At 38.3% G+C, this 12,062-nt stretch overlaps 1 protein-coding gene across 2 annotated transcripts in view; it reads left to right on the top strand.

Annotated features, from left to right (window-relative positions):
• Positions 1 to 7,682: 7,682 nt before the first annotated feature.
• The window catches only part of slc4a8 (solute carrier family 4 member 8), a 32,691-nt gene continuing 28,311 nt past the window's right edge, over positions 7,683 to 12,062 (top strand). For both annotated transcript variants that reach the window (XM_074681752.1, XM_074681680.1), the window contains exon 1: positions 7,683 to 7,995. In XM_074681752.1, the coding sequence (XP_074537853.1) occupies positions 7,957 to 7,995 (39 nt within the window). In that variant the 5' untranslated portion in view covers positions 7,683 to 7,956. The remainder of the gene's footprint in view (positions 7,996 to 12,062) is intronic.

The raw sequence follows: 12,062 nt of genomic DNA, 5'->3' as shown, positions 1-12,062 counted from the left end.
CATTTCTATTTTTGATACCTGTTCTTGCAGTCTGTCCATCCAGAGAGATAGAAAGTGGACAATTGTACTTGTGTACTCAGAAACTGTGTACATACTGTAGCACTGTGCTGGACCTGGTCTGCATATTCATCATGCATCTGTTTCTGCTCAAGTCAAACCTGGTGTTTGTTCTTGCTGTTGCCTTTTACTTGTGAAAAAGCTGATAAATCTCAGATGTTTATTCTCTGTACTGCATATGAATACTGGAGTCAAAGGAGCGAGGTGGAGAGAAGTGAATGTAAAACGTTTTACCAGAAGACTAGTTTTCTATAGAAAGAGGTACTTGAGATTTTATATTTTGGGACCTACATGAAAGATGTTTGATGTACATATTTTGTCTATAATTGTTGGTATACATTATATAAGTGTAATAAAGTATTTTTTCCTGTGGAAAATGGCTCTGACTAATATATGTATGTGAAAGAATCTGTGTGCTTAATGTAAAAATATCTACAAATGAAATGCAATCCGTTCAGTTTTAGTTCCTGCAGTGCCACACATGTCACAGGGAACACTTATGTAATGACAGATCTGCAGCCTGGCTTTCCTGCTGCTTAAGCGTCTGTGCACACTAATAGAACAACAAGTGGATCTGCACAAGCATAAACAGTTTCAGTTAATCACATGAGGCAGCAATCAAGATCCATCTGCAAGCTGTCAGCAGCTCTGGCAGCGTTACACTTATTCTTTTGGTTGTTGGATTCAACATGAAATGCTGATGCTTTAACATTGCAACAACAATTACAGGAAATCTGAATACAAATTCATAAATCTCAACAGTCACTCATGAGCTAATCTGAATTGTGATTAGCGATGAAATTTGATCTAAATTCTGCAAAATTTCAGCAGCACAGGAGGGTCCCTTTTTCCAAATTGTAACTGGTTTGCTTGGAAAAAACAAACAAACTCAGAAATAGCAAAGTACTTCACTTGTCTCCTACAGATCAGGTGTGCAGGAGAGCAAGAGAATAAAAAATTTCCAAATGCTAAGTTGTTAAAACACACATTTTTGTACAGTTTCAGTTCTGGATCTTTACTGAGCAATTTGAAAAAAAAAAAAATCTTAAAACAGGCATGGCTCCAAGCATGCAACCAGTCTACATCAACCAATCTGAGTAAAATCATAGATGCAAAATAAAAACAAATTCAGCATCTTTGCTGCCATCATTTTTTTCCTCAGAGGTTGTCTTGATGTTCTTTCTCACATGTTAATTTTCTAAGAAGTAACAAGTGTTAACAACTTATAGCTTAAAACTTAAGTATAACTTTAAAAAAAACTTATAGCAGCTTATTATATGAGCCATGGAGTTCCAGTGAAAACTATGCCTGATATTTTTATTTGAAAAAGCATATTAGATTAGATGCATAACATGAAATTTGGAGTCTATCAAGCAGGGGTCCAAAGTGTGAAATGTGCTCTCTTTGAGTGCTCCTCAACATTCTAAGCTCATTGCCTTATATTAAAACCTCACCCCATCTCTGTAAATAATGAGGAATATCAAATAATTTAGATGTTACAGAGGGTTGGTTTATCAACATCCAATGAAAACAGCCAATTCTTTACTTGAAATCCCTCTCCTTGAAAAGACTAATGTTGCAACATGCAGCAAAATCATCTGTCTTTTATTGCCACCTGCTGGTGGCGTAAAGGGAAACACACCTCTTCTGGCTTACAGAGTCATTTTTCCACAATGTGTGAAAAAAGAAAACAGTCAAAACTAGAGATCTAAAAAAAAAAAACAAGTTAACCTTTTTTTTTTAATCAAACTGAGGCCACAAGCAGTTTTAGACGGAATTTTCTTTTTTATCAAACTTTTTAAAATTTCATATTAAAACAGAAAACACAAACAACAATCCCATGCCTCCATAATATTCAGAATTTTGAAGAAAGTCCTGCTTTTTTCCCAGCCCTATCTTACTCTTTTCTTTTAACATGCATGACATAAGAACAGATGAAAAAAAATGTTTATTCTAAATGTATTTTTTTCCTTGTAAGAAAAAAAACTTTTGAGAGAAAAAAAAGACAATCATGGCAAAGCATTTTACCTTAGCGTAGACCAGTGAGAGAACAGGCTTCTTTCCTCCGAAATTTCAAATCCTCTAGAATAGAAAAGATAGAAAATATACTAAAAGTTACGCACTACTCTCTTTTATCTATACAGCAATAAAACAAAACCTCACCTCTTGACCTTGTACATGGTTTGATGATCCAGATATTACTGAGTCCATCCGTATCCAGCCAAGGGAAAACCTCCTGCAGCCTGATTCGCATTGCATGGCAGCACTCCACAAACACACTGCTATCTGTCCTACCTGTGACGCAAACACAAAACTCATGACTTTATCAGAGATTTACCTTATGTTGTATTCTTTTACTCCAGGTATTAATCTACAGAAATCTACCAAAAGCTCTTGTGTGTCCACTCTTTTAAAGATATGTGGAAGAAGTGTGGTGTTACCTGCCTATCTTTGTCGTAAACTATGAAGCCTGCATATTGTACTGTTAGGTTTTAAAACCATGCATACACCCTGTAAAAAACGTGAACTTCAAGGTGAAAGTCCATCCAGTAAATCAAGGATAGGCTGGTTTATATTGGTGTTCTACATTAACAAGCAGTGGTGTTTGGCTTACGAACACCAGTGTACTTGTATTTTCTTGGGCTGTATCGCTTTTCTGTTCAACATGAACTAAGGTTAAACTCTACAAACAATAGCATGTGACATTATCCCAGGTATTTGTTTATACAGCAATCAAGTATTGCAACGTGAGCATGTCTTTCCGTGACGCAAACTTTACACATAACTGACTAAATATAACCCTAGCCTGAGCCCTGACACAAACCTTACATATGGTTCATAGTGTTAAGAAATTGTACTGGGAGACATATACATCAAGGAGTTAGGACATACTGCATAATGAAAAAAGACTCTACTTATATGAACTTGTCGTCAGTCAGTTTTATTTAATGGTCTGAGTGATAATACATTAATTTGATGAGCCTGTCATAACTGCAGATGACTTTAGCAAAAGCAAGGAACAGTCATTCCTGAAGACCACTGAAGGAAGCATACTCACTGCACAACCCAACCTTGTAGTAGTCTTGCATGAATTCAACCCACTGCGCCTCTTCTACTGAAAGGGGTGCTTCCACAGTCACATTAACGTCACTGTGCTCTCACACACCAAGAAAGTCTTCAGAAATGTTTAGCGCTAAGTCAATTGTTCCTGCAGCAACAAACTGTTGATGCCAATGGTTCAAGTCTGTGAGGGGGAAATTATATTGTCAGTCACATTGTGACACTTAATGGCCTGGACCTAATTTTACAAATATGTTTTTTTTTTGTTTGTTTGTTTGTTTTTGTTTTTTTTTTGTTTTGTTTTTTTTATTGGGGGGGGGGGGGGGGGGGGGGGGGTTCTTTTCATCAACTGATTTTTCCCCCCTTACCCTCTGCTCTGTCTTGCCTCTGTATACTTGTCTGAACCACATGCTGCAGCAGGCTGGTGCACTCTGTCCTCCTGAAATTCTCTTCAAGATGTCAAAAAATTATCAAGAGCGCACAAGCCCAAATGAAAAGCAGGACACACACTGTTGTTTTGTTACACTTGATGATTTCCTTAATATTTTCTAATTTATAACCACTTCGCACTTCATGCAGCAGGACCTTGGTTGTGAATGCTCCAGAGTTTGCATAGTGGTTGGTTATTTGGTCATGTCCTAAGTGTGACAGTCCATAGAATCCTGGTGCGACGTCCGGTAGAAATATGTAGTTTCCTTTCAAGCCAGACAGGACTATAAAAGTTAAGGGAAAGTGAAGTTGGCAAGCTGGATGAGCTAGAAACAACAACAACAAAGAACTTTAATGAAGAAAAAACTTTCAGAATGAAGTCATAAGGAAATATATCAAAATCCTCTTTCAACATGAATCAGTATTTTTAAAGAGGGGTTCAATGAGTTACATGACCATCACATCAGTCGTGACTGCAAGTACAGATAGCACCCAAGCTAGGCTAAAGTTTCCTGAAAAAGGCCACATCTGCATAATTTGGATACATTTGAAAGATTCTGACCAAACTGCTGATCTTGGTTTAGGTGTTTGCTCTCCTGAAGATGTTTTCAGCACTTGCTTTGCCATGAGAATGCCTGTATGCTCTGAACTATTTGCAGGCACAACACAGACATTCATTCACAATGCACTGATCAGCTGTTAGGTCCACAGGCTTGAATAGAACAAAAATACAAAACACACAGTGTTAGCAACTGAAAGGGAAGATTAAGCTGAAACAAATTCTACAGACAGTACTGTGTTGGAAAATCTTGGGCATTTGGCTCTTTCCATTACGCACAAATAAGAAGCAAAAATTCCCAATTTATAGTGGCTTCATCAGTAACATATATATCATAAATCTGACGAGATGATCAGAGCACTGCAACATGGAAAGCATATTTTTGTTGCATCAGGCAATGGTGGAAAAACAATTATTTCTAATGGTAAAGTGCTGAAAAAAGTTTGAAGATGAGCAAAACTAAGATGAGTGCATGGGTTGGATTCACACTTTTTAAGTTAAAACACGACAGACCTGTCCCCATCTGTAGGAAACCTTTGGCTTAACAAAGTGTTAGTTTTCCAGGTTTTCACTGAAGGGGCTGAGCTGACCTGTAAGCATCCACTAAGGCTTGTACAAGCTCTAGTGACATTTAACAGCACCACTCAAATATACTGATATCTAGAGGAGCTTTTATTTTGATAGGTAATGCGCGGGTGGAGAATGAAACATGTTAAACTATAGTATTTTTGCTTTAGAACAGTAAGAGACAAAAACAAAAAAACAAAAACCTTTTGGGTATGAAACCCCAAGCTGTAAATAACTCAAATAATTTCCTCAAATTATTTGATCATCTTCTGCTGTACTTGTCCTTATTTGAAAGATTTTTGAAGATTAGATGTTATTAATTCATATTTATCAGATTATAGCCCATACAGCAATTAGATAGATAGATAGATAGATAGATAGATAGATAGATAGATAGATAGATAGATAGATAGATAGATAGATAGATAGATAGATAGATCGATAGATAGATAGATAGATAGATAGATAGATAGATAGATAGATTGATAGATAGAAACTTTGTCTGTCACAAGTGACAGAAATTCATCTTTGACAGGCTCGTTCACACATTTAAAGGGACATTACAAAACAGATGAGATGAGATGTTCACATTAAAGTTAGTTTTTCTGTATTAATAATATATGTGGCTAACTATGCATTAATAGTGAACTTAATTATTGATTTATTCAATGGTTTGAGAGGTTAAAGTGATTTTGTTTTGAGCAAATTCAAGTATACGTACAGAGCACTTCACACAGTCTGCATCTTTTGTATAAACCAGTATTTAGATTCATCTTTTAGTGCAAACTCAAAATTCAAATTGAAAGATGAAAAGTAGTGCTTGAATACATAAGACTTGTAAAAGATTGTACAGGTATGTTTTAAAAGATTTAAAAGACAGTATTTACTTTCTCCCTTTTTATCATTTGCTCTCTTCATTCATGGCATGTTAATGAGGCTCCTGTCGATATAGCAATGGGAATTATGACTTATAAAGATAATCTATTTTTCAGGTGCTTTTATATTAACAAGAATCGCACAGTTAATTGCTTCAGACTACAGATGATGTCAGTATCATGTGGGTGAACAGGAACAACGTCTCACCATAAGGTTATACATGCCATTTCTCTTTCTCACTTTCATCCACTCTGTCTGTACAGAGACAAAGTGTGACGAGAGTAGAGTTGTGTGTGTACAGTACAAAAATGGTTGGTGTCTGAGTAACAGGTGTGTGTTTGTAATCTGGTACACAAAGCATGCGCCTTTATTTTGAAATACCTGACAGTGGAAACCGGAAATGTTGTATCAATGTCCGCAGGTGAGTGGGTGTAGGTGATTCTCCGTTGTGTGAGAGTGGCAATAAAGCAGTTAGCCGGTGGCTGACAACTCCTGAATCGCTGTGCGGACCTGGTTTCATTCATCAGACAAGCGGCACAACAACGGGGACTGGTGCTCATGTTACTGAGCACAAGGCAGGGTACAGGTTACTAACCTTCCACAGGGCTGACAGGCAATTTACAGTGTTCAGTCAACCCAAATCGCAATGGCTTTGGAAGGTAGCCTGAGGGAACCCAAGCATGCACAGGGAAAACAATCAAACCCCACACAGGAAGGCACCTGACCAGCAGTGCACTCAAACCGGAAACCCCTTTTTTTGAGGCAACAGAGCAAACTTTCACACCACCATGCAGCCAAGACTCAACTTGGTGGGTAGAAAGATTTAAAAAAATTAACGAATTAACTTTAAAAAAAAAGTGTCTTCTTCATTTATTCTAGATTACCTTGGTTTCCCCTTAAATTTTAACATTGCATACAGTTTATGGTGTGCTGTTGGCTTGAGTAATCCTTTATCACTTTTTGAAACGAAGACACTTGAAACCCACAAAGATCTCTGTCGTTCTGATTATCAACTGGTGGGTGAAATATTACCTCAATTAGCCACGAGTTGGAGAAAGTTGATCCACCATGTCACGCCGTCCGTGGTAGGCACGTTATTGCAAAATGGTTTTCATATTTCTCTAAACTTTATTATTTTTATCCAACAACCCGCCAGGTGAAGATGAATAGGCCTCCTTATAGTCAAAAATTATTATTTTTATTTTCAATTTTTTATTTCCAATAATTATTTTCAAAAATTATTTTTGAAAATATGGGGGCCTATTCATCTCATATCATCATCCTTTGTGTTGCTTGCACATGGTGTTCAAGTCGATGGTGTGTTATTCCATTACCAGAAGGTGGCACTCTTGGCTCTTTTGTAAGTTTTACAGCGTGTAACAGGATCAATTAGATCCATGGATTCACCATGACTCGTTCTCGTTTTTTTCGTTCTCAGAGGTTATTGCTCTCATTTCGCTTCGTGTTTAAAATCAATAGTGCAAACAGACATTATAATCCTGAATGCTGCCCTATATATTGATCTTTGAGTATAACAGGTTCACTTACAGAGAGCTTTCTAATAAATAAATAAATAAATAAATAAACAGGTTCACTCACAGAGAGTTTTCTAATAAATTAATTAATTAATAGCAACGTATGGCTATGATAATTGATTATTAAACTGCAAAGCTGAAGTTTATTTAACTTTTACTATGTCATAAGTTGATTTCTCTTTTTTGAGTTCCTTGAAATATATTATCATCATGTTTTGTTTTTTTAGTCCTTGAGAATATAGGCCCAGATCTTTTATTCTCTTTTTCAACCAGAAATTACAAGACAGTAGGTTGTGATAAAGTTACACTACTCCTTATCAGCAGAACACAATGTCATAGGTATAAATGTGGGTATAATAAAACAAAAGCTCAACTAGCCAGTGCCAAAGTTGTCGAAAAAAAGTGTCCCCAGACCAACACTTCTAACGAGGAGAACGGTAAGAAGCTGCTGAAGTTCAGGTCGATTAGAGTGACGTTGCTCTATAAGCTATAATAGGCTTGGCTTTGTTGTGTTGGGTAGCAGCAGTGCGTCGCAGCCCGTTGTGCGCCTCTACACTCTGATTGGCTGACGCTGCAGCGATGCTCTCTGCATCCTGCTCTCACCGACAGGGCAGGAGGGAGGGAGGCTGGGAGCGCGGACAGGAAATCACAATACAGGGGAGCTAGTTGATCTTTTTAATGTTTTTCTTTTTCTCACCCGAAAGAGATATCTTGTCTTAACATGTCTACAGAAATAGAAGTCACTGCTGTTGCCAGCGCGTGACTGCTTGTACAACACGTCCCAAGAAAGCGCCAAGGGGCTGAGCAGCTGCTGAGAAAGTCTTACCGATACACCTCGGGAACACTGAACAGGTTAATTCAGAGGCCACCAACATGCCAGTCAACGACCCCGAGAGCATACTGAGCTACCAGGTAAAGTGCATTTTACATGTCTTCATGCATGTCATGTTTCTTTGCAAAAATAGGATTGCACAGACTAGGCTGTACACAGGCTCCAACAACTGTAACCCCCAGTTTTAAATACTCTACATTTGCAAATTTACCGCTACAGGAACTACTTCATGACTGAGCAATAAACACCTGCTGTCTTAACTACTGTTGCATTTCCTAAGCATGCTGCGATATTGTTCACTTCCGATTTTTGCATCATTTTTGTGTAAATTGGCTTTTCAATGTTTCTCCCAGGAAGCCGATTCTATAGTGTGTCCTGCCCTGCAGAGTGATGCTGTATGCGGAGGACGTTGTTGACATTGTTATTCCGAGGTGCTAACACGTGCAGTAATTCTGGAGAGCGTATAACATTGCCATGCACTGAGAGTTATTTGGAGTCCTCTTCCAACACGTATTGTTTTGGAACAGCTCGTGGCAGTATCAGTATTAGACTGCAGTACATTATCGATTAGATAGCCCATCGATGCATTTTAACACGGCATTCGGCACTCATAAAATAATCTGTTCGTCGACTGTAAGTACCAGCACGAAATGTTAAATTAGTTTGGGTTTTCAGACGTGTCCTGCTAAGACGGCGTGTGGTTTTTCCAATTACCCTCAAATGACCTTGACGCCATCCTAACAGCTACTGTGCTGTCTACTTCCATATAAATGATCCTTATTAGTCCATCCTGGCGGCAGGGGGAGGACAGCTTGTGGTCAAGTGCTGTTTGAAGTGTGGGACATGGCATGATCCTTGACGTCCTGTTGATGTATGAACCATCATCCTGATGCCAGGTCAGCTCATGATTCAGAGGTAGTACAGCAGGAAAGAGGAAGGACAAATGGACCATTGAACACATTGGGGTTCAGGGATGTTTATTAAAACTGGAGTAGTGTTTATGTAGTTTGACTGTAGCTACCATGGTAGGCACTATCACGGTAAAATGACTTGCAGCAGCCTATTCCACAACATAGTGATTTTAATCTCATGCCAGGCCAGTAGACAGATGGAGAAGGACCAGAGGTGAGCTGGGAAGTCTCTGATATGATTAGACAGCTTTCAGACAGGGAGGGCACATTGCCTGGGAGCTTTGCTCTCAAAACTTGTGCCAGTTTGATGTTGCTACAGAAAACTCGCATGTGTGCCTCTGAACTATTACTGATATCCTGATCAGTATGAACTGGATCCCATTAATTAATGTTTGCCAAAGAGCAAGTAGTTGGAAAGGTATTGAGATCATTCAACTGAGACAATAGAAGAATTAAAAAAAATCTACCTGTTAATTAAATTATTCTTTATAAAAGTAACAGAGATGGAAACAAAAGGCACATGCTAGGGAATGGGGCCCATGTGGAAAGTTTTCCATCAAGTGTTAAATCAAGAATGTCTTAAATCCACAATATTACCAATAATTGTTACATCATTCTGTCTTTAAAAAAACACTTTGGTTCAGGATTTTCCCTCTCCGAAGAAATGGTATCTCTGAGGAGAGATAGAAGGAACTTAGATGGAGGTGGCTCATTGTATTATTAGATCAGGTCCCTGGAGGCGTCACTAGATCACTTTTATTTGGTTTGACCCCTTGACTTCCACCATGTAAAAAACTGACTTTATTGGTGCCCGAATTTACATAAATCCTTCCACCATTTTAGTGAACAGAGCCAGGGCTAAACATAACCTGCTATTTGATGAAATCTGTTAATAATTGCAACTCCTTCTGCTTTCAACAGCTTATTGTTTTTACTGATGTAGTTTGGATCCAGCCATCTTGGGACCATCAAATTGTGCCCATTTGCAGAAAGAAGTCCATTCAATTTATAACGTGCCCATCCATAAAAAGAAGTCCACAAGCCCACTGACTGATACTGATAATACAATATAAAGAACCAAGAGACTATTTTGTTTTCTACGCTCCCATTACATAGTGATTGTTAAAAAACAATGACCCTGCCTTTATTATTCTTCATAAAAGTACTATTGAAAAGTAAACAGTCCTCTGATTATATTCCCATTTAGAGGTACACTCATGTCTGATTTCAGATCATTTTGAGTTTAATGTAACACAGTACTCTGCATTAAGATATTTGATGATCAGATAAAGAGTAATTCAGGGATATTCTTTGTTTTGTCCTGCTCAGCTGCTGATCCATCAAGAATTTATCACTTTGAATGTTTATTTTTTTAGACTGCTCAAGAACAATAATGTTTTACTGCATGAAAAGAGGTCAGAGAAGCTACTGAGTAATTCAAATGCTTTACTTTTGCCTCTTAACTGGCAGGCAAATGTTACATTAATGATACTGTTAATTTAATACACTATTTACTGATTATTCTTATTGGCTATTTGATTACTCATGCCCTCAAAATTGAATTGTGTGACCACACTGTTCTCCCTGAGTACAGGTCCACCGATATATAAAGAAGATTGCCAGTAGAGATTGAAGCAGGCTATTTACCATTGTTAGTGATATTTGGTGCACACAAAGTGGTGAGCTCCAGCTGTGAAAAATAAAGCCACACAGAAGTGCAAAAAAAAAAGAAACACTGCTTCAAGATTCTGCTTGAGGCTGGCTGCAAAAAGACAGAAAACAGCATACATACCAAGCCAAAAAAATCAAACTTTTACACTATTAAAGAACATTTTCGGCCTGATTCAAAAAACGGCTTAGGTCAGGATACCTCATTCCTTTATCTGCCAACACTGTACAGGGTAGATTTTGTTTTATAACTCAGCAGTTCAGAAGATATTATGATCATGAGTTCAGCCAATCAGAAGCAAAGCTCAAAGCTTTCCTCATTTCCAATATGGCCTTTGCCAACGAGAGGCTTCAAAAAGCAGATGGGTGACACCACAGAGACTATTGCCATATTTTATACAGTATTGTATTGTAGTCTTCAGTTTCACCACTGACCCTCAAAAAATGGTCACACTCACAGATGTGAGGGTTAAGTATAGTATCTACATGTCCTGATACCTTCTGACAGTGATGTTAGTTTTTTTCTGATAATTTATTGCAAACCAAGTCATGAATCTGTCTCAGCTTAAATACACTGGATTGCAATGTTCCCTTGCTTGGTCCTATTTGGCACTTCAGTGTTTTCACTTTAATTGGTGTGGTGCCACTGAGACCACTTAGTGGGATTGATCCATGGTAGTCTTTCCAATGGATGATTTTTTTGTTCTTTCTAACAGTTTCTGTTGTTTTGGTCATATCTCTTAGTAATCTTACATGTTAATAAGTAAGAACTGTATCTAAACTTTAAAGAATTAAAGAGCTCTGCTTCATGTTTAAAAACCACAACAGTGCGGCAGCTTGCCCAACGGCACCAGTGTGATTAATTTAGTTTGAAAGCAAACGCATTAGAGTTACACACAGAGGTTTCAACTCAATACAAGCCAGAAAAACTGATATGAGTAGAGAGATTTTCAAACTTAAGTGTCTTTTGGTACAGACTGTTCCGTCCTCTGTATTCAATTAATCTGAACATATTTTTTAAGGAGACTCTAAAATACCTTTTCAGTTTTCCTTACCGTTACCATCTTTCACCAACAAACCCGACCAAGGCCGCTGTCGTCTCTCTGAAATGAAACAATTAGAAAGCAGGGACTGTCGGAAGGCAGACATGTATTTGCAGCATTGAATAAGGTGTGTATGACTCATGCCGAATGTGGGCTGAAGCAGTCAAAACAGCCGCCCCTCTAATCCTATCTCCTTCTTTCCTGTCTCACTTTTTTTCATTATCTACTCATATTCAACCATTCTTGTAAACCAATCCCTTTCAGGCAGCCCAGTCTTATGTGCCTCTGCAGAAGTTGAGTCAAAGTGCCATGCTGGGCTATGAAGGGGCGGTGTTAGCGTGTGGCTGTAGCAACAACCTCAGACACAAAGCCTGGTCTGGAAGTGACAGGCCCAGTTGTCTGAGTCAGGATCTGTGTCCCTGCTGTCAGTTCATGGTGCTGCTGGTAGAGAAGGAGAGAGTGGTCTGCAAGGGAAGAGGAGAGGAGGTGTTAGCATGACCAGATAAAAATAGACGGCAGAAGAGA

This window comes from Halichoeres trimaculatus, unplaced genomic scaffold (assembly GCF_033239565.1).
Source record: "Halichoeres trimaculatus isolate MK-OKI-2021-1 unplaced genomic scaffold, fHalTri1.1 fHalTri1_scaffold_1, whole genome shotgun sequence".
Taxonomy (NCBI): Eukaryota; Metazoa; Chordata; class Actinopteri; order Labriformes; family Labridae; genus Halichoeres; species Halichoeres trimaculatus.
Note: the sequence above shows the minus strand (reverse complement) of the source record. Positions and strands in the feature narration are given on the sequence as shown.